This window comes from Crocodylus siamensis, chromosome 9 (assembly GCF_052110815.1).
Source record: "Crocodylus siamensis isolate JL-2025a chromosome 9, ASM5211081v1, whole genome shotgun sequence".
Lineage (NCBI taxonomy): Eukaryota > Metazoa > Chordata > Crocodylia > Crocodylidae > Crocodylus > Crocodylus siamensis.
Window position 1 is genome coordinate 9,608,936 of NC_143403.1, and position 24,131 is coordinate 9,633,066.

Genomic DNA, 24,131 nt, shown 5'->3' on the forward strand with positions numbered 1-24,131 from the left:
TATTGTTGTTGCTCTCAAGCCTTCCCACTGTCTCTCCTAGTCTTTTCTTAAATTACATTGTAGTTTGTTGGTGGCAGACACCTTGTCCCTATGTAGTTATACATAGCTTAGGACAGGAGGCCCAGATCCTGATTAAGCCTTCTGGGTAATACGTCGCCATGCATATACATGCCATGCTCGTGACCTTCTTTAGCACTCTCCTGTTCCACCTTCCTCTCCCTCGCTTCTGATAGCTGCACGCTCAGTCACATTAGTATCAACAACAGCTTTCAAATGCATCTTCCATCCAAAAAGCCACACTGTGAGTTTCTTAGACTTGTGTTTCTGATTTCACCGCAGAAACACAAACTCAGAGTTGATGCTGCTGCCACCAAAACATCCAACACAAACCTGGAGGTATACAGTGTCTTCATTTATGCACTGTTCTTTATTAATCTAGTGATGAATGCATGCATGAGAGATGAACCTTTAGTACAGTTTTTGGTACAACGAGATAACACTGACATTCCAGGCAATGAAGTATGAAACAATAATTCAAGCTTGAATTTTATTTCCTCCCACCTAAAAGGCAGTTGTTTTTGGCTAACTTAGACACAAAAACTTTCACTGTGAAAACCTAACAGCATGAAACAGAATTGCAGTAGGATATATATTGCCAAAGAAGCAAATACCTCATCTTAGCAAAGACAAATCAAACAAAAATTCAATGATCCTCAGACTAGATAAGAATAAAAGCCACTGACATTTAATGAAGTGAAAATCAAAGCATAGTTATGAAATTATTACAGTTATAGTTCTGTGGCAAATTTTACTGCATCGTTACTGAATGAGACTGACAGGTTACATGCTCAACTAAATGTACTAAAGACATAATAATGTCACTTTAAAAGCAACACCAGTTTTGATGTTTTTGTATATTTTGGTGTGCTGCGACTATTAAGATGCATTGCCTCATTTCTTGGAAATGTAAAAAGGAAATGTAACTAGTTCAGGCTACCATGTAACTTTACAACAACTGACAGTAACTATAATATACGCCAGTTTGTATTAAGATGTTATTGCACCTTTCCAGTTCTAATCGCCAATTATGACTCTATTAGTCCTACTTGGCAGTTCATCTGCTCCTGCATCAGCTAAGGGGGACTTGGAGACGGACCTCTGATCTTCACGTTTCCGCTTCAGTGAGTGCTCAGCACAGCGGCTGTCATCTTGAGACATTGAGGAGGTAAGGCATTGCCTTTTCTAAGATAACTACACCTGACCTTACAACAATTTACTAAGGAAATACCTGCCTAATGGCACTGTGAGTGCAGTTTCTTTTACACTCGGAACGGCACTGCATATTAGAGACAACAGGATAAATCTATGACCAGCTCACTAGACACTTCATTAAATCACTGTTCCCTTGCCTTGTAGAGCACTAATAGAATCACAGCCCTCGTTAGCTACTGAATAAAAGATCAATCACATACTTTGAGAGCTCTTGCTACCAGCTTCCAGAGGAAACAAGGAAAAAAAAAAGAGACATATTTAGGATCATCAGTAAGATTCTGAATGGCCTCGCTGCAAGTTGGTTAAATTACCTTTTCCACAACTGACTCTGACTGTAATACTCAGAGGAACTTGTTAAGTCTGCTTTCAAAAGCTGCTCTCTAATATATGACTACCAGGCCCTGGTCAAAAGTTCATAATGTGCATATGTAAAAAGGTACTAAATTGCCTGAGGGCTAAAACCAGAGGAGTTTAATTGCAGCAAAATGCTGAAAATGGTCTGTTGAGGGTCCTTCTATTGGGATACTGCTGGCACTAGCTGATTGAAGTACAGAACATAAAAGCCTTACAACAATATTTCCTTAAATGCAATTGAAACTGCTAGCATTTGCTTGTACATATATGCTCTGCCTGAAGAAAAACACCGATCCTCTTGTAAAATAAATAAAGAATTAAGAACTGCTGCAATTCATAAGTCAAACGCACCCGGATAAAAAGGAGAATTCGACAACTGTAAATAGTCGTGCCATGGTTTAACCCATCTTATACACGCGGTATGCAGTTCCAATAGGTAGGGGTGCATAGGTGCCCGCATACATTTTGTGTGTGTGTGTGTGCATGCACACATGCACATATATGTATTTGTGTGCCTGTGTATACACAGACATACATATATACAATATATGTGGGCGCAAACAAACCCCTACCTATTATAGCTGCATACTGTGTATATAAGATGGTTTAAACCATGGCACGACTATTTACAGATGTTGAACTCTCCTTTTTAGCCGCGTGCTTTTGAATTATGAATTGTAGCAGTTCTTAATTCTTTATTTATTTTACTATATGGCCTGAGATTGAAGGAATTTTAAATTCCTTTCAGCAACTGGAAAAAAGTTCGTTAGTCATTTCTGAGCTGGGCTGAATGGGAACCCCCCCTCCCCCCAAAGTTCCAAACCTTACCTTATTTTTTCTCCATTAAAAAGCTACAGTAAAAGAAGTATGAAATCCTAAATTGAAGAAACGATGGCACACTGGTCTGCATATGGGACTGGTGTGGATTCTCCCTCACTGGAAACCTTTCAGTCAAGACCGTACGTCCTTAAAAAAAAAGGTATAGCATAACACGGACGTGGGCTTGATGCAGAAATTACTGAGTACAACCTTTGAAGGTGTTTAATAAAGGAGGTCAAGCAAGACAATAATGGTCCTTTGCTGGCCTCAAGCATCTAAGAAACATTTAGCTTTAAAGTTGTCGGAAGCATGCTATGATCATCCCACAATTTACAAAACACCAAACACCTTGTTCTTCGTATTTGGCTTCATTTTTTTCCCCTTTTTTCTCTTGAGATGATGAAATCATCAAGCTTAAAAAAAATGCTGTAAATTGGCAAAACGGGCTTGAACTGTGACAACTGGTGGAGGCTAGGTCCTGACTGGATTCTCCCCAAAACTCTGCCCGTCAGTGTTTCCTTCCCTACTAGCCGTTTGGCTCGCTGTCCAGTTCACAAATTCTGTCCACTTTTCTTGCCAATTCAAATAGTCCATAGTTTAAACTTATCTGAGATCTTGTGCGACTTACTCTGCTCAAACCCTAGGTCAGAATTTTAACCTGAGATGATCTAGGACTTTATTATTTTGGGGATTTTTTGTTTTGTTTTGTTTTTTAATGCTGTTTTAAGACTGTCTACGAGTCAGAACTAGAATTCCAGAAGACAGTAAGGAGGGGAAGAGGGCTGGACAAAGACCAGCAAGACTTGCTGAATTGTTTAAATTTCATATTTTTAAGAGCACACAGGTACAGAATTTTGTATTTTCATACCAACAGATGCAGATCAGTTTTAGGTAATTGGTAAGATGTCAGGAATGTGTGTCATTAATGACATTTATAAGAATCAATCTACCAGCTGTCCCTGCCTCTTCCCAGGGGAACCTGAGCAGCAGATACCTTCTCAAGTAGCAGTGCAACACCAAATGCTAGGAGATTTCCATGTAGATGGTTCATTTGCTACTTCTATCTGCTCCCTAAGCAGGAACCAAAAATAAGAACATGGGAATTTGGTCAAAGGTTCTTGGGACTGCCAACAGAAGAGGAAGAAGGGAGCTAGTTGGTTCCCATTCTTATCTACAATGTCAAAGACTAAGAGAAATCATGTTGCCACCCCATCGACCCAAATCCTCCAAGACTGAAACTTGGGATAACTGCTTTTGTGAATGAATGTGTCTTCCTAGAACTAATATGGAAATCCTTTACCCTCTTCAGCCTTGGCGAGTAACATTAATACAGTCAAGCAGTTTGATGGACAACCCGCTTGGGGGGACATTATCCCTCTCTTTCATGCCATATTATTCTGTAGACTATGTTTAGTTCTATAAGCCACATCACCTGTGTCTTCTGATGTGACAGTTAATATCAGTATTACCTAGTTTTGTTTTTACAACAACATAAAAAATACCCAGTTCACTAGAAAGTCTCAGAAGTAAATTTAGCTCAATGGATAACATAGATAAAGTTGATAATTCATTTACTTGACCTCAAGAGACTGGCTATGAGAAAAGTATAAGAAAGCATGGCTGTAGCAGTAACAATATTTACTGCAATAAATAGAACTCAGTGGAAATGACAAACCAATAGTGTCTGACAACAAAAGAAAAATAAAGAACAGGCTTTCATCTGTTCAGCCTTGACATTTGGCACTGACACATGGGCAGTTAACAGCTTATTCAGGCTGGTTTGAAAATACATCCCTTGGAAGAATAAAAGGGAACTCTCCCTAAACAAAGCAGTGGAGTACAAAATTTGAAATAAATATTTCAGCAGGAGCAGTGGCTAAACATATCCCAGGTATCAATCGGCACCTAGCTTAGGACTTGAATGGCCCTGGGCACCATAGCATCTGAACACTTTATCAGCAACTAAGGACTATCCCCTCATTTGTGGAAATAGGCAATATTTGCATTTTACAGTCAGGGAGCTAAAACAAGACAACTTGCCCGGTATCAGAAAACTAGCATAACCAGTTGACCAAGGATCACACAGCACATGGCATTTTAAACAGTTATTGTTTATGGAGCTATCAAGGCACTTAACCAAGTATAATTATTGTTACCTAACTCTTTCTTGTTCTGCATGATCCTGAATAGGCAGGGGTCACAGAATTTTATGCTAATCGTAATCTATTATCAAGGAAATTGAAATTGAGATCACAGACTTTCAGTTGGGGGAACTACCCAGCAATCATATGAGTTAGCTGAGGGGCCTCTTTTACTTCAGATGAACCCCTCCAGAGAGTAAGCAAAGAATGGGCACTGGACATCTCTGTCCCCAGAACAGGTAATGGTAATACCCAAGGTACTGTGATTTTAAAAAACTAGGTAACAGCTAATTTAATCTCCTTTTTTGTTTTTCACGTCTCAGTTTGAACTAAAACTGAACCTCTTTTGTGACACAGAACACCCCCAGAAAATCAATAACCTATTATCCATGACAACTGGCAATCTAGGTTGACTACTTAAGGGTCAGGGGATAGCCTTTAGCTGAAGACTACTTATGATCCCACTTTAAGGTCCTTTAAATTATGCCATACTTGAAATGGACTAGTGGTAAGTTTCACGTAACGGCCAAAAAAAAAAAAAAAATCCTGAGAAGCAAAACAGCAAAATGGAAATTATTCACAAAAAGAAAAAAATGCTATTGCAGGTGGAATTTTTCGGATTTGTTCATATTTTCTGCTACATATACTCTAATTTGGATAGCAAAATGTGAATTTGCAAATGCTTACTCAAAGCACAAGCTTCTTTCACTAACGCAAACAGAGGCTATACTTACACGAGCAACAAATGAGAGGCAGTCAAACAGAGCTCAAAACTGGCACATCTACCCTGCTGCTTTGCAATGCATGCAGCTTGTAAAGGCAATGACATCATATGGGTCACTTGAAGAAAACAGTGATGTAGCGGTCCAGGAAATCTGAGGGGCAAGGATTTTGGGGGTGATACCCTTTACTGGAGCAATTACATAGATGAAAGAAATCTCAGACAAGCTTTTGGACAACAACTATACTATCTCAGGTCTCTCTCTGTGCTCACTGGGCACGTCTACAGAAGATGTTCACAGCACAGTTGGCTAATTAACTGCATAGTAAACATCTTGGTGTCTACACATGTGCCCCTATTAGGGCTCACAAAACTAATAAACTCTGCAGCAGAATAGTACTTGTAAATACAAGTACGCAGCAGCACACCTGTAGATGCTGACTGGCAGGCTGGGGCATGAGGATATTTAGGTTCAGGGGTTGTTTGCCAGCTGGCTCCGTACCAAAGCAGCTTCATGCCCCAGCCAGCCCCTCTGCAACACATCGAGCCTGGCTGGAGCAGCCCCAGGCTGGCAGGCTGACCTCTGGACCCCCTGCCAGACAGGACTTGTTCCACGTGCTGCGACCCAGCTCCATGCACATACAGACAAGCACCCGGGAGCTTCCCAGGAGCAATAAACTGCAGAGAAATAAGCTCTGTAGTTTTTGCTGCCCCCTAATGGCATGTGTAAACACACCCACAGTATATTACATTACACTCTGATAAATGTTGCATCTGAGTGGGAAATCTTTACATGGTTAACCACCCAGGTATCTGAACATGTATGAGAAGTTAAACTAAGAATATTTGGTCTTAAGTGTCTAAATATGTTAATGATGTTGAGGTCACATGCATGAAAACAACCATTACTGTGCAGATGGAGAAAATTAGCTTTCCAATAACTTACAATGCAATTTTCAGATAGTTTAAGAAGTTGCTTCAAGGTTGACTGTTTGAAGTGACATCCAAGAGATAATGAAAAAAAAGCTGAAACCCTGTTGTAAACATACCATTTTCCAATGAAGTACAGCATAAACATCAATTCCTAGTATCCTGGGAGGAGCCTCCACCAGATTGTGTGGAGATATAGTGCAAAATAGAGGCCTTATGCATAAACAGAGAAAATTACATTCTCAATGACATACAGAATGACCTTCATTTCCTTGTAGCTGTGAAGGAATCTGAGGCTGACAAAAGATTTAGAATTAGCAAATATTACCATGTGACTGGTGATGAACCAAACTGGTTTGATGGATTTGGGGCAATTGATAGATACAGGAACAAGAGTGTTTGCAGCACACAAAAAGTCAACTTTTGCCTACCTACCATACTTCTAAACTGATAGCAATATCCATTTTAAACACGTTGAAGATGAAAGTCCAGCCCCTGAAAGCAGTACATTTAGGAGAACTCCATTTTTGGAAGTATCAGCTCTTATAGATAGCATCGCTGAGAGATGACGGCCCACAACCTGTTAAATGAACCCTGCCCATCCAAGATAAGTAGATTCTGGTTTTCAAGATAAAGAATTCTTTATGTACATTAAAAATGACTTTACTTTTAACTAAGATGTATCATGCAGCATTGCTATATTTATCTCATTTCAATGTGATGCTTTTGCAATTAATATCATTCCTCAAATACTGTTTATAGATTTTTTTGGTATGCACAGAAGATTCTGCTATATCAATAATGATATTAAATAACTGCAAAAATATGGTGTCACTAAAATAACGGATGGAATTAAATTATGCTGTTTATATTTATTGTCATCCTACTTGCCAAAGAAAGATTGATGCTTCTTTCCTAAAAAATTCCTGAAAACAGCAAAATAAAAAGATTAATAAATCCAAATTACTTGACTCATGTAAATCTCAACAAACTTCAGCAGATAAGAAAATCCACAGTGCCTCTGATTACACTTATTATTTTCACAATAATCTGAATAAAATAATGCATTAGATTGTTTTACATTTTTATATTGAGCTGCTGAGCTTGATCAATTCAGAATTATTTATTCACTTTTCCTCCTGAATTGAATAGAAGATTGAGTATGTTCAGCCACTTAGCTATGTAAGTAAATCCTCTGAGATCAGACCACAGAACACCCTTCGAAAATAAAGAACTATATGTATATTCTAGTTGACAAAATTGCTTTGAAAGAAAAGTACCTTTTTGCTAAATACCTCTCCTTTAATCCTGAAAAACAGTCTAAACCATACTAATGTCTTAAAGTGTATTTCAATGTCATACACTTCTAGAGCATTGTAAAAGTTGTCAAAAAGTATATTCTTACATTGTAGACTAGAGCTAAATACACTGCAATAACTTTCTGCCATGGAAAATCATCCTAGGAGTCAGAAAGTGGGGCATCTAAATAACGAAGGATCTGAGAGTTAGAAAGGAAGCAGAAAGGGAAGAAACAGAAGTGGGGGATACATGTCATCTTTCACAGATGCTAGTGGCAAAGTCAACATGAAAGCTAAGATGCCTCAAGCTTCATTAACTGCACACATGTATGTAGCTGGAAGACAGGCACAGGAAAAGTAAAAAGAAAGAGGAAGAGGAATTTGGAATGCAAGAGCCAAAAGGTCTCAGGGCTAGAGTTGGCCAAGCTCCCTAGGACTCAAGTCAGCAAACTTTGTGGGATGATGGATGGAAAGCTCAGCAAGGCAGGTTACTGAATTACAAAATTACTGAGAAGCCAATGGAAAAACTAATCAAATGTCCTAAGTATGGTCTTTTCAGTCACAGTCTTATCCCCCTACATGTGGAAATCCAGCTAAGTCTCCAGAGTGGCAAATGAATGTCACATCAGAAAATTCTTGTCTTTAGAAGAGAAAAGTTTTTTAAAAATAACTTAAAAAATCCATACTTGCAAGAAATGCTGGAATTCAGAACAGGAAAAAACACTACAATCCGAGCTCCTGCCCCACCCCCTCATTTTTCCTTTTTAACCAAGAAGAAAGATGCCAGCAATTGCTTAACTCCGGAAAAGATGATTTGAAATGCTGATAAAAGAGAGCAATACTACCATCTTGACTGGAAGACTTCCAAAGGCCAATGTATATGGTTTACATTCTTTTAATAACTTTCTTACAAAAAAAAAGTTTTCAGGAATGTTAATTTAGTTATGTGATTATCATGTCGAGAGAAAGCCAATGTGATGATGAATGACATGTCACATGCAAAAAACAAACAGATGAATCATTCTTGCAGGGAAAATAGACTGTTATTGCATTCACCTATCCAGCAATATTAATATATATTAAAAACCCAGGAACATTTTTATTTCATACACATATACATATATATTTAAAATAGCATGAATACTAAGAAAACATCAAGCAGTTCCCTCCATTTGATATATGGTATTTTTTTTGGACCCTGCAAATATACCTTTTATGACTTTGCTCTAAAAGAACGGACTTTCTAGCTCAGATTACTTGGACACTCTTTCTGTTTACCCTTCCATCCTTTTTTGTAAAGTCAGAAGAGATTTCTCTGAGAACTTCAAATAAATAAGATATCCAGCTGCACAAACACTATACATTCTGTTAGATGACTTTGGCTTCTCAAGGAATATTTAACTTTCTCAAAATGTAAATGATTAAAGAGAACCCATCATATGAAACTGATTGGTGAAATGTTTAAAGTGGTATGGCATCTCTACAAAGATGGTAAAAAAAGGTGGGGGGGGGGACGGGGGGGGGGGGGGGACACAGAGAGCAAGCGCTGGTAAAGTATCTCTGACATCCAAGGAGGTCTAGGGGAAATATTAATGTCGCTACATAAAACACCGTCCATTTAGAAAATATTCTTTAAATTATAGCTCTATAAAATGAAAACTAAGCTTTTTTTAAAAAGGAATTTGTTACCTAATCTATTGTAAACACAGCCAATGGAAGTGTGGGGTTTCTGTCCATCTGTCCATTCTTAAATAGCATCTTGAAGAAAAGGCAATGCAAGATGAGCCGTGTTGTAAAACTGATAGAATTTATACAGCTCTGTAAGCCATACTTCACTAATTGATGTGGGATAACAGTGTTTTATTATGCAACTTCACAGTGCATTTTTAGATGGGGGGCGGGGAATGGGGGGAGGCATCTGCCCTTGCAAAGGCAAGCACATATGAAGTGACCTCTGTCCAAAGATCTTATTTTTGCTGAACTTTACCCTATTAGAGCAGCAGTCCAATGCTCCAAAGGGCTCTGTGGAGGTCTAAGTACCACCAGGTAGCAAATACGCTGTCAAAATGGGGGGCCAAAGGCCAAATGCTAACTTTTTTTTCCAAGGGTCAAGCCTGTGGTGGGAGACATTCTTACCCTAATGCTCTAAGTGTCTGAGTCAAGAGACATGGAGGAGAATTCTGAGTTCATGTGTAAGGTCTCCTCGCTCAGGGAATTAATAGAAGCTCTCCATGATAAAATCCATAGCCAAAAATAAAAATGCTCTCCAGATCTTGGACTCTAAATTAAATAAATTAAACTGGGGGGAGGGGAGAGTGGGGGGAAGGGAAGGAACAGGGGAAGCAAAAGCACACCATCGAAATGCAGTAACTTACTACAGCTGTTACTTTGTAATCCACCATTATTAAGATGTTATCGTGTCTTCTACAATTTGGCAAACGGCAGGCAATTGTAACTGGAAACCACATAAGCTGTTTTACATCTCAGCCTACATAAGATTTGTTTTTCATATTTAATGTCATTCACGGCATAGTAATTTCAGTAGGTAAAAATGTCTGGTTAAAGTGAATTGCCTCATATACTTTTATGTTTGACTGCATTGAAAATATTAGCTAAATGTACAGCAAAAAAAAGCCATAACTGTCAGAAAAGCTAAAATTCAAATTAACATTTGACAGTTTTCAAAAGTTTATTTTACAGAAAGGTACAGAGCCCCTTGTTACTAACCAAAATTCAAGTCTGAATTTTGAAAATGTGAAAAGATATGGATCATAATTTTTCTGGGTATGGTAAATAGATCTGTATTTTGGATTACACATACCCAGTCCCTAAAAATGCCAAAGCTATTGTCTTGTTACTGAAGACAAAGAATGAACATAAGCCTGAAACTCAGAAGATCTGGGTCCAAGCTTGCCGTGTGACCTTGACAAAAATCCATGTACCTCAATCCCATTTGTAAATTCAGACTGACATGAATTTCATCTACTTCACGTAAGTAAGTAAATGAGGGTTGGGAGGCTAAAAAGAGCCCAGTTGGTAGCAGGGGTGGAAGGGGTAGGAAAAGCACAGTCCCAGGGCTGGAGTGAGCAGCTGGCCCCTCTCAGCCCTGGGGCCACACTAAATGTGTACAGATGTTTGGTAGATAGGGCTAAACCATGCTCTATCTAACTTGGTGTACCTCCTCAGATGAAATAATTTAGATTGGCCCAGTCATTTTTTACCTGATCTAATGTCCCTGAACATATGTACAGATTAGCATTGAAATCAAACTAACTAGTTAAGTCGATCTAAGTGTAATGTCTGCATGTAACTGAAAAGAACAACGTAAGTATTATAGAGAAAAAAAATAAGATAAACAAATAGAGACAAGACGTGGGCTACGGACAGACATTACAGTTTAAGTGATCAGAAATTGGTTAAACCTGTAACAGAACATAAGTTCTATGCACATAAACCAGTTTCAAAAAGGCTGAAACTGGTTTACAATAAATCTGGTTGAATGCAGTATCAGACTGAACTGATTGGCTCAAAACGGTTTATGCAACGTCTGTCTCAGAACTCTTCCTGGTTTAAATTAAACCAGAGTCCCCCAGCATCCCAGATGCTTTGTAGACCAGGGCTGTGCTGTCTGCTCCAGAGAACAGGGTTGGCCCCATCCCTCTGCTCCCTAGCCAGAGCTCCGGCAGAAACTGCAGGCACAGCAGTGTCTGCCTGGCTTCCCTTGCTGCTCAAGCAGGGATCCTTCCTCCCTCCCATCTCCTACAGCACAGCCCCCAGGCACATGATATGCTAGCTAATACTGAGAGGGAGGGAGGGTGGGTGGGTGGGGGTGTGTGTGTGTGTGTCCAATTTCACTGAGACAGGCAGACAGAACAGCGTCCACTTAGGGCTTTCTGGAACTAATCAACAGGTCAGCTAGTAATGTCCCTTCCTTCCTTACTTCCTTGGAAAAAGCTATTTAACAAGAGCTTGAATTAATGAGAGAGGCTTTTGTTTTGTTGATGGGCTGCTAATCACTGTGTTATCAGCCCCGTGCTGACCCCGTAGTCTGTCAGGTTTGCTGCAGACAGTATGAAGAAGCAGGGAGAGGGAGATTGAAAAGCTCAGGATCCTCAACAGATGCATGCACTGCACCCCTCCTCCCTTTGCCTCAGAGTGCTAGGCCAAGACTGGGGTCTAGCAAGGCACCTGCCCCTTGAGCAGAGAACAGGGAAAAGCCTGGGATGGTGCAGGCAGGGTGACGGTTTAAAACCGAGTTTAATCAGAGCATCCTGCCAGGGCCTGGCTATACCCCTTTCCCCCCAAGCTCAGCAATCTAGAAGGGAAGAGAGGGCTGCTCTGGTGCCCCTCAGCTTCTAACCTGAGCCACTGCAGGGTTGTGCCTGCATTTTCTCAGTCTAGAGGGAATGTCTGTTCAGTTGCAAACTGATTCAATCTAGGCAGATTAGACTAACCGGTCAGATTTAATCAATTCAGGCTCAGGCTTTTTGAATGTCTATCTCTAGCTGTGGAGCCTGGGAATTTCAAACAAGAGAAATTACAGTGCAATCATAACAGAGGAAGCGTAAATACAAAATTACTTTTCAAACCTTTGTTAAATGCTCATTATTTCATTTGCAATACATCTAAAGCCCACAGAATCTTTTGTTTTCCCCTCCTAGTCAGGAGCTTTATTTCTGGATGATCTAAAACCTGAATCAAGAGAAATAAAAAACAACTTAATATACCCTGACTTTCTGCAGTTTCTAAAACAGGAGGTTCAGCTCCTTTGTGTTAATTAACAACTGTGAGTAAGCAAGCAGGCTTTTTGGATTGCACAAAGCAGCCTGTGAAGTTGCACATGTTGTGTGCATTTGTGGGAAATTCAAACCTTTTTATGAAAAGTTACTGAATTGCATGCAAACATTTCACAAATTATATATAACTTTCTAATCCAAGGAGACTTCCAGGCTGGAAAATTGAAAATATTCTATTCAGTTTCTAGCTAGAATGCAATTACTTACATTATAAATCATTAAGAGCCAAACACTGTCCAAAAACCCCAAGCAGTAGGGGTAGGCATTTTAGAGTTGCACCAGGATCTGATGAGGGAGGGAAGGGGGGGAGGAAGCTCTTTCCTTTCTCCCCAAGGTCATAAAATGTAGCAGAGCCACCTCACAACAGCTACTGAAATTTCTGCATTGCAGTAGCTTCTATGGATGCCATGCTCTCTTCCATAAGCAAGAATAGCGGAGGAGTCAATGCCCACATTGCCCACAAACATTACATACTTTGCTACATAAATGCTACACACTTTATTCAGTGAAGAGTTACCTCTGAAGTAGCGCATGACACTCAGGAGGGATTATTTAAAATCTACCCTTGCACTTCCGTGCAGTGTAACTACTGCTTCTGCCCATCTCGTAGCTCTCTGCTCTCATGAAGAAGAGTGAAGAGAGTGATGGGGAGAAAAATGTATTTTCTCCCCATTTACTGTGGCTACTTTTTTGTTAATAGGAAAGCAGAAAATTACCTCTCAAACTACGTGTAAAGAAATACTGCTCTACCCTTAGCAGACTGCATGTACATTAAGTATTATTTATCTGAAGTTTTAACTTCTTGGCTGTGGATGTTTCCAACTACTTCACAAACAGCATCTTCATGTGTCCATCCAACAAGTAATCAGAAAAAGCAGGTGATCAAACAACTTCTTTCCCATTACAGTCAACAAGAAGCAAACCCCAATTTTAGGCAAGTTCCACTAAAGCATGATTAAAATACCAAGTAAACATGGATTTGTCTCAGCTTATTTTATTCTGGTTCCTTACCAGATCACAGCCAGAACTATAGAGAGAGAGAGAAATTATGCCTCCATGCTTGTGGAATGACAACTGATTTCTGATCTCCCTTTACTTCTTATTAAACACCAGAACAGACCTTCAAATCTCTTTCTTCACTCCTTACGGCCTAAGCCCTGCGTGCTTAGTAGGGCTACACGGTCATCATCTTTCTGGAACAGAGGATATAGCAAGTACTCTAGAGCAGATAAGATGTAGACTATAATTAAATGTTGAGTTCTGGCTTGCGTTTACATTTTTTGCATTTATCTTAATAATAAGACGGCTGCATATGGAACATATGTACACCTGAAACACACACGCACGCGTGGACAAACACCCCTCCCACCGATTAGTCTTGAAGTTCTAGGTGCATAGCTGAGGGTAGAATTTGGCTTCAATAGTGCCGTAAATTATGAAAGCCAACATGAACTCAGCAGCAGCCCACACAGATCTTTGGACTTCAAAATCTGTTTACTTAAAGAGAGAACACTGGCTCCAATTACTGGGGTTATCCCAGTCTCTCTGTTTTTTTTAAAAGTACTTTAAGGTTCATGTTAACTTCTGTCAAAAGCAGGCAGAAATGTTGGAGGACAAAACAAAGCCTAAGAACACTAAGACTGCATCGGAAGAGGGCTTCAGAAAGCAACTCAAATCATCATATGAATCTTGACCACAGTCAATTTTAGCCCAGAGAGAGTTATGGCAGCCGAGCACTATGGACGCAGATTTTAATATTTTCTTCTCACATATTTTCTAATAATGTATACAGCTATCAGAAATAAAACGAAGTCGCCAGTTCCTAAACGATGGTTTAATACTGACATTCAGCAAATGAGGCCTATGGTCTTAAAAAGGTACTCCCTCCCATTTCTCTAGAACACGTTTCGAGCAAGAAATGCCACTTGTAAAATCTTCATATTCTACAACAAAAAGCAGATATACATTTATCTGCCCCTTTAGAAATTTTAAACTATAAGTCTTTGTACAGCAGGTTATTCAAGGGCAGAATTATGGTTAGCTGAGGTTGAGAGTGACATCTCGTGCTTTGCAAGGTATAATTTATAACTCTGCAACAGAAACAACATTTTACTCCCATCCATTAAGAAGGGAGTAGCACATCTGTTAAAACTATAGTACAATGGCTGGCTTTGCGCTGCAACAGGAAACGTAACCCAATAGTCTCAGAACTTCTACAAACTCTAGCCATTTTTTAATGTAAAAGGATTTGAAAATTTAGTTCACTGTAACATCTGTTAAGCTCTTGCTACTCTAACACATGATATTCTTTCTGCTCTTACCTGCCAACAAAAATATTTGGTTCTATGTAAGACTATCGCAAGTGTGTGATAATAGCACTCCGCTTCTAATTTTATATGCCACTGTACGCTGACAAGATCATATGGTAGAGGTGCTAGTAAATCTGTTTTGTATCAGAAATAAAATCTTTTGATACATTTATTCAATTTTAATTGTATATGAATCTACCAACAAGTCAGGAATTTTGAATGCACATTAACATTAAAAGCACGAGAGACTATACAGTTATACCATGCATATTTCTTTTCCTTCTTACCGGCTTTTATCGAGCCAGCTGGGCCTGTACAAGTTCTGACGTACTGATGCCTCTGAGTCCTTCTCCCAGTCTTCCCATTTGTCCTTAATACCTACCTGATGCAGTTTGCCTTCAAGCAGAACGTAAGCTCTTCACTGCCAATACTACTTTTTGCTATTTTACTTGACATTTATATAAAACTATAAAGACCTGGTCCTAATTACAGCTTCTGATTGTTACAATAATGGAAGTACTAAATGGGACTTGATGATCTGCTCAGGTCCCTTCCAACCCTACTAACTATGAAACTTACTGCTAGTGCTACCTACCATATATAACACATTTGAAGTGTCTTATAACTCCATATGTTGGCTTCTTTTTTTCAAAACATGTAGGAGTTTGAGGAAGGCAGAACATTCAGTTCAGTTTCCACTTATCTAAGTAGTATAATGTCTACTAGAGTCACCATACAAATAAGTTGCAGCAGCAGCAGACCTGAAACTTTCATGTCATTGACTAGAAGGAGTGGCTATGTTCAGCACTGATGCGTCAGACATTACTATACTGTGAGAAACCTTAAGACATGGATGGGATGGAGTTGCATTTCTTTTAACGTGGTAATCCATTTAAAGCAACAATTAAAAATACATATCTAAAAGCCTAGCTTGTCTAAGAGAAGTTCAGCCCAAGAAAGTTACTTAAGAATAAGAGTGTCCAAACTGTAAAACTAACTGTCCGCAACACCATTCCTCGAACATGTACTTCAAATAGCCTGGTTCCCTGACAAGTATCCTAATTATTGTAAACTGAAGTCACCGTAGTCACAGCAAGTGCTGGCAAATTTAAAAAAAGGGGTGATTTTAGAACAGTGCTCCTCAATGCTTCAGGGAATCAGCTAGAACTAGAGGGCTACAGGCAGCATTTCCTAGCAGTGATTCTGTCATGCACAGACTTCTAAGTGCCACATGCCAGAGGCTGCATGACCTCTCCCAGAAATGGAAATTCTCTGTAGGCAGCAACATGCATCTCTGAAGACAGCACTACGTCCTCTCATTCAGACTGGAGCTATTCAACGTTTATGAACTGAGCTACTAGGATTTTTTCAAAACCAGAGCATATAACCTCACCCACTCTTTGGAAGTGAAACTAAATAATCAACTTGCTAAGACGCAAATGTAATTTCTAATAACTGTAATTTAAAGGGATCATAATTTAATAAATTCCATTAGGATATAATTACTGCAAAAAAACAAATGTGACAAAAATTAATACTCTCAGTAATAAGCAGTAACTGATTTAGCAATTTGGAGGACGTATATTATTCTGGATACACAAGATGTAAAATATTAGAGAGAGAGAGAGAGAGAGCAAGAATGAATCTTCTGATTCTCTTCTGAATCAGAAGCTTCATAACTGACCAAAAAGTTGCAATAATGAAGCCTACAATATATCATCCACCATATTCTCAGTGCTTCCCTATGACACCGTCTGTCTTGCGAAACAAAAAGCAAAAACTTGAATATTAACGACGTGCAGCGTATTAGGATGGAAAGGCCCTAATCATTAACCAGGGGCTCTGTGTGTTAGGTAGGGTACGGTTTTCTAACAATCATACAATTCACACCTGTGCCAACTAAACTCTAAGAAAGAAATTTGGTATCCTAACTGTAAACTCATCTAACCCCTAAAGCAATTTACTAGGAAAATATGGAGGATAGGGTACAGGTGACCTACATGCTCGAGAAGGGATGCCAGTTTCTAGCAAGTTCTCTCAGCTTTTAGCCCAACTTACTTATGTGGTAGAGGCACTTGGGAGGATAAGGGCAGTATTTGTCACATTATATACTATACATTCACCAATGCTCGTCATCATATCACCTTAATTGTCTACACTCACTCCAAGCCAACCCTCATAAAGAACTGAGTACAGTAATTCCCGTTGCTTTGAGAATCGCTGATCCTTTTTGCACAAACACCAGAAACAAATAAGCACCATCACAGAAGGCTACTGAATACAGCAAAAGAAAAATTTATAAAAAATCCCTAATTAACGCATTCAAATAGAGGAAGGTGAGCTTATCTGAACTATAAAACTAAACAGATACAAAAGTCTCATTTGCATCCAAGTAAGCAAAGCTGAGATATTTAAATTAGGTACCACAAACTGTATCATTTTTACTTCAAAAATAGCATTACTCACTGACAAACCTACCACATTCCAATCAGTTCAGATAAGGAGAACATTTTATCCTACCCAAAGAGAAGCTCATAGTCTATCCTACAAACTCTGGCCTTCATAGGGCACACATTTATTGTACTGACCACCACAAGCATAACTGAAGCATGCCTCAAGAGCTGCTCAGGTCACGCACCAAAGCTCAACCACCTCAACAGTTCGCGTACTGACCCAACTGGCACATGTGTCTTTTGTACATATGAATTCTGCAACCTACAGAGGTGTTAAGATTATTCAGACTGCCCGGATCATTGCTAATGCATCAAACTATGACAGCAAGAGCATGCACAACTTCTCTCTCATAGATGGAGGTTGGAATAAGGCATCACTGAAAATCTGTCTCTTTTGTTGGATAAGACTAGAGCTTTGGCCTCTGGGCCACTTTCAGACTTTTGAACACCCGAGGCCTGAGCCACTTTCTTGTATTGATGTAAATTAAAATTAAGTCTTTTTTTTTTTTTAATACACCAGTGTGAAACTAGTTTAAGTGAATATATATCAGGCCCTTTTCCTGTAGCTAACTGCACACTTCAGACATTAATCTGACTAGCTACTGGGGGTCTCGTTATTGAGTGAGCTACTCGGAGATGGATACTCCACTCCCATCAATTCCTTCCCTGCTCCTTCTCAAATGAAAACAATTCATTTTGTCCAGATCGCTGGCTCAAAGTGACAATGACTTGTGTAACCCCACTACCTCTGGCATCAGTCACCAAGTCCATGGTGAGATGGACTGAACCAACCGCCAAAGTAGGATTGGCTCTGCATAGGTCTGGATTCCCTTTCTCCACAACCCTGATGCGTAGTTGCAGAAAATGGAGAGGCACATTTTTCCTTTGGGAATGTCAGTCTCTCTCAGTGCATAGGTGATGAGAAACAGTCAATAAGGTTAAAAGGCAACCAGTTCTCAGCAAAGTAAAAGTCATCCCGAGTCCAGCAAACCAATGTGGACAGTTTATAAATAAATCAGGTCAGGGGTTAGAAGACGATAGGGGTAACACCCCTCTGCTTGTCAGTAGTGCAAAGTCTTAGATAATGAAGGATGCTAGTAGTAGTTACGAAAGGACTAGGTCAATCTTCTTTGCATAATGGGCCCAATCTGGTGTTTGGTGGAAAGAAAACATTGCTTTCTGGAAATGGCACAAGATAAGAAACTGGGCAGTAGGGCAACACATTTTAATGCCTCATTTAGAATCCACTGAAGCCATGGGGTCCTGTTGGCTAACTCATAATCCTGGCAGGGCTACAACTAGATTTCTCACCACTTATTATCCTATTTGAATACTGTTGTTTGCAAATGGCACACCTGTCCTTTTAAATTATGATCTGATGATGTTTGAGGCAGGCTGCTCCTGAAAGAGCTATAAAATATTATGGTTTTGAGCATCTAGAGCGTCAGACAGATGAATTCATGTTGCACTGCCATTTGTAGAACACAGTTGTCAGGCATTTATAAATGTGCCATCAACAAGACCCTTCCAACACATCCATGCAGCTTCCCTTCACTGAGCAATGCTTCCCATTTGAAATTCAAGCTTGTTTGGTTTTTCTCCCAAAGCAAAAAAGCAGCATTTGAAACGTTTTTAAGAATCGGCATTTTGTTTTCATGCTTAGCTATTTAAAAATGACCGCTTGAAATCCCTCAAAAGCTCATAAACAAAAACCCAGAAGAGACTAAGTTAAAAAAAAACCCACCTAAGGAAGTAATTATCTTTGGACTTACAAATAATGGAAAGAGAGCAAAAAGTTATAAACCTGCAGAAGCATCTTGAAAGCATCTTCCTCAGTCATCAATAATCCCATTAGCATGGCTCTCTAACCAAGGCATTTACCTACCTCTCTATTTAGATGAAAAATGATTGAGCAAAAACAATTAAAAATTTCAAAACAACTTGTTAAATGCTTTAAACATAAGCCAAATCACAACATCAACCCCAGGCCCTACCAGATGCAATTCCCTTTACCAGAGCAAATAAAACCCTGCATTCCAACACAGCGTGTTTACATTAGACAGACAAGGCTAATCTGAAATGGCTTGAGGAGCCTCTCTTAGAGTGCTCGCGGGCCTGACAGTGCGATCGTCATTAAAAATACAGTTGTAGTCATGAGGGGCAAAAGGTTAACGCAAATATGTACATCTGGGGGTTTTGTAGCTTCACTCCCAGGATCTGAAAACTGAGGATGTGTAAAATGCTGCAGATCAGTCGCTTACCATGGATTTGGTGAAAGGCCGAGCCAAGGTAAACAACAGGGTATACACCCACCAGTTGCGATGGAGGGACGAGTACATCATAGTTCCAGGATGCACTGCATTAGATGTCACCCCGTGGGGAGAAAGGCGTCGGTTTAGCTCATTGGAGAAGAGTATATTGCAAAGCTTGGAACGGTTGTACGCCAGCATAGCCCAGTACTCTTTCTTAGATGGAGAAAGCAGGCTGAAGTCAAGTTTTCCTGAGGAGTCTTTTATGTCTGTAAATCTAAAAAACAGTAAACAGGCCTTAGACACTACGGACCAAACTCTGATCTCATTTAAAACTGTGCAACTCCGCTCAGCTCACTTCGGGTTGTGCTGCTCCAGATAGGAGCAAAATTTAGCGCCTGATTTACACAAAAAAAAACCCCTATTTTGCAGTTCCTTCAAATGTACCGGACATTGCTTAAGGTACACAAAAAATGAAGGGAAAAAAAGGAAATGATAGGATAGATTTAACACAACAAAAGTAGAAATAAACACAGGTTTTTCTGATCATTTAAAAACTCTGAACTGCATTTTTTTTGTTTTACACATGGCAACAAAGATAGTTATTTTTAAGTTTGTTTTGTTTTGAAAACTCACACAAGCACAATTAACTTACATTTAAATAATTCAGAATGAAGGATTTCTGTTTTTAAAAACAGTGTAATGTGTATTCTTAGCCTTCTTCCTCCACCCATCTCCCACATTTATTTTTACCAAATACTCAAGCATTGCGTATTTTCATGCAAGTGTTCAAGTAACTATGGATGAGCCCTGCTGCCTCTTAGACTCTTTTTTAGATTAAAAATTGATGAATATAAAGGGGTTATAACCTTGGTAACTTGCCATCAATAGTCTTATATGTTTAAAAGATAAATGTAAACAAAGCCAAAATGAGTTCTGGCAGAGTATAATGTTTTTAAGTATACCCATGGCATGGCTGAACACAAATCAAAGTAACTAGTTGATGTTTTTTAATTGGGTCTGACAGAGTCATTAAACACCAGCTGTTTGTTTCTTTCTTTCTTTTCTTTTTTTAATAACAAAGTAGTGAATGTACTCAAGGCATTTACATGAAGAAAAGGAATTTTCTAGATAGTCATCTTAGCATCCTTACAATTTTGGCTTATTAAATTAACAGTACACATTAGTGCTGAGAAATAAATTAAATCACTGTTACAAAACTACGTTATACAGAGGAAAGCCACTAAAACCAAAAAAGATTTAACAAACTTTCTTTTAATATTTAGAGCCTTTAGCATAAGCTGGGGAGCAGGAAAAAAAAAACCCTAAACAAAACTGTAGTGCAAAACAGGTTGCCTAAATTGTAGAATCTCCTGCCCCAATAACTTGATTAACTAGTCACTTCAGTCAGGAGCAAAAATAGCAATACACACAGCTAAAAGGTCTTCAGGGTGATTAGGGCCTTGAAGAATCAGGACCTGGCTTGCTCTCAGAAATAAAATGCCTCGTTCAAGACTACTCCAGGAATAAACATAAATGACTGTGGCCAAATCAGATCATAAGACACTGTCTACAACAAAAATATAATTCTGAAATCAGGCTGTGTGCAGCGGCATATTGTGAACCCAATACCAGCCCTACTTAAGTGAACCAGTCTTACTCATGTTGGCAGCTCTCACTAGCTTCCATGTACTATCAAGTTAATTGCATAGAAATTAAGACAAGAGGAAATTCAACCTATTTACTATTCACATTTTAATATGGTGCACTTAAATTACCCATACACTTAATTTTAATCAAATTCATTTGCACTGAATCCAGTTAACTAACCAATGCAGAGGAAGAACCAGGGAGGCAAATAAATATGTTGCCTTGGAGCAGTTGAGTATAATATTTTCTACAAACACAGAACTTTATTTTTCCCCTAACAGGGGGCTTGACTCCAGTGAAAAGATTCAGCCAAGGTTTATGGAAGTAATTAGATACCAACACTTCTGTTTTACAACGTGGTTTAAGGCTCAGAGTTCTCAAGTAGGTCGAAAAGTACTACCACATAATAAGATCTACTGTCTAAACTAGCTCTCTGCAGAAGTTTATTGCTATTGAACTGCCAGAAAAAAAAGCCATTTAAATGGCCATTTTAAATGTTCAAATATGATTTAAGGGACGAGAAATAAACTCCTAAAAACGGAAAAGCAATAGATTGCATTAGTTGTTATATTCAGTCATTCACTGTTACTCAATTTTTGATGGGCTTCCATAAACCTCTGTGGATCTTACTGAGTTAGCAATGAGCACTTAAAAAAAATCTGTTTTTTCAAAAGAAAGATAAAGACATGCAAAGATATAAGCTCCAGTTATGCACAGCTCTTAAGGGGGGGGGAACAAAGATGTCATTTAAAATACTGTTTGAGATACAAACTTACAAAGGGAAACAAGCAGCTGACAATTCAACATAATCGCCCATTAAATAACAGCTCATTTATACATATCCCATTGTGCCCTCCACATCTGGCAAGTGATTGGAGTTGGCAGATTTATTTCTAGAGCTATCCTGCCTGCCCCACAGTAGCCTTCCTCACTCCTACCAGAACTCTGCTACTTGCTTTAACAAACCTGGTGTGATTTGCAAAGATAAGGATGTCCAGATTTTGTTACCACCTAATTACTAGATGTTTCATGTCTTTTAACACCAGGGAGGATTATTACTGGCGTTTTCTATTGCTTCCTTTCATTTCAGCCACCATAAATTTAAAATGGTAAAAGTAAATCTATCTGCAGTGTGTCATTTATACCATAAGCCCCTGTGTTTGGAAGTGATAAAGGGTTCAGCCTGACCCTTGGCTGGTCTCTCTCTACCAGGTCCCAAGGGTTACATTTTATGGAAACATGATTAAAAAAATAAGCTTCATTCTGGGTCACTAAAACATTTCAGAAATCAAAAAAAAGAAGTATTTGCACATTTTTTTCTTTTGGCTTTGCTGAAGCTGTTGTAGGCAGCACCAGAAAAGTGAAATCAAAATCAACAGTAATGTTACTAACACTGGCCTTCATGGCCCAATCCTGCAATCTCTGCACATCCAGAAATCAGAAAGGTGACTGGGGCCAGAAAGCACTGGGCCCTACATCTTATTCTGCGTAATTACTAAAAACCAAAACCCCCCTTTTCTTTCTTTTCCGTTTTTAACACAGCTCCAAAATAAGCTGCAGAAATAGCCAGAGTAATATAAAATTGTGCATCGTGCTTTTGGCCAACTAAACTCCAACTGGTGATAGGAAAAAGGGTTGTCTGATATTTTAATTGAAATTTTAACCAAAAGAGGCATGGCCAGATCTCTAATATGTATTAACTACAGTACTTCCCTTCCTACAATTATATACCTAATGTCTGCATTGAATTCCCTAACTTCTCATTATAAAACAATTGGATTTCATCTAGCAGTCTTTAATTGCATTGTTTCTCCTGTTAGAATAACCACACATTCTTCTTGGTAAGATGTTGAAGTTGTTGAATGACAAATCAATAAAGGTCACGCCATTCTGATTTAATCAATTATTATTCCATCTCCTAGCAAAATCAATCAGTGGCCTGAAGTGCAGTGAAAAATCTGCATTCATACAAAGAGTGGCCAAAAAAATACTACCCAATATTATGAAACTTGTATATTATAGCCAGATCCTCCAGCGTTCATAAATAAGAGCAATCCTTTCAGTAAGATTTCTCAGGCACGAGCCAGTGTTGTAAGGCTGGGCCTTCTGTGTATTAAAAGGTTTGTATTTCCACCCTAGTGACCGTGCGATTTTAGAAAGGGAGCTAAATAATAAACCGCACTGTGCGACTTGAACCAACCTGTGTGATTCTGATGAAACCATCACAACTCTTGCAGGAGACGAGCGACACAGGACATCTTGAAGGAGCTGGACGAGGTAAAAATTCCCCAAATAATTCACCTGAAAGGTGGACTCCAAGTCATCCTCCGTCAAAGACCAGGGGAGAGCAAAAACAGCAGCATTGCAAATCAGGATGTGAAGGGGCCTGAATAATCAGAAAGATAGGAAGGCATTAAAAAAAAAAAAGAGCTGAATGTAGTAAGTGTAATAAAATGTTCTATTTTTGGAATTGGAGGCTGCACCTCATCAGGGCAACACCTCACGAGGAAAAAGGGCAAAAGTAACAAACAAAAGTAGCTTGTCAACAACTAGAGCCCAAATTCTTTGCATCTCCAGATTCATACAATTGAGGCGAAAACCTCATCAGCACAGAAGTTTTTGATGCTCAAAACATCCGTAATCCCTGGATGGGTGACTGGCACGCATGTGCAGGTCTGACTGAGCGGGCATGTAGACTGGCCTGTAATCACCATAGCTCCTCTCCACTCCTTCAGATGTCACTGAACACCCCAAGAAATAGGGGGACACGTATGGGAAAGTTCAGCGCTTCAGAGGTAATTCTGGCACAAATACGTCAGGAAAGGTTGCCAGTTCATTCAGTGATTAGGAAAAGGATGCAACAGTGCCAGAATCAGAATTGCATTGTATTGGAAAGAGACCTTTTCCTTAGCATCGACATAACAGAATGTTTCTTCTCCTTACTGGGAAGGAATCTCAACCCACAAAAGATCCAATTCCCATTTGTTTCTTAAATGTTGGACATATCAATTCATCACAGCTGGGAAATACAAGGAAACTTGATAGACAGTTATTGAAAGAGATCAAAACACCCATGTCTGTGGATGAAACTGGGATAAGAACAACACTGCATGAATGGTGCTTAAAAAAAAAAAAAAAT

General features: G+C 39.1%; 1 protein-coding gene across 5 annotated transcripts in view; it reads right to left on the reverse strand.

The window, feature by feature from the left end:
• Nucleotides 1-24,131, reverse strand: part of WWOX (WW domain containing oxidoreductase) — a 688,154-nt gene that overhangs the window by 489,185 nt on the left and 174,838 nt on the right. For 4 of the 5 annotated variants that reach the window (XM_090063746.1, XM_090063745.1, XM_090063749.1 and 1 more), the window contains exons 7-8: nucleotides 23,193-23,378; nucleotides 19,355-19,619 (exon numbers count right to left, since the gene is read on the reverse strand). In XM_090063746.1, the coding sequence (XP_089919872.1) occupies nucleotides 19,355-19,619; nucleotides 23,193-23,378 (451 nt within the window). The remainder of the gene's footprint in view (nucleotides 1-19,354; nucleotides 19,620-23,192; nucleotides 23,379-24,131) is intronic. The other variant, XM_090063748.1, reaches the window with a different exon arrangement.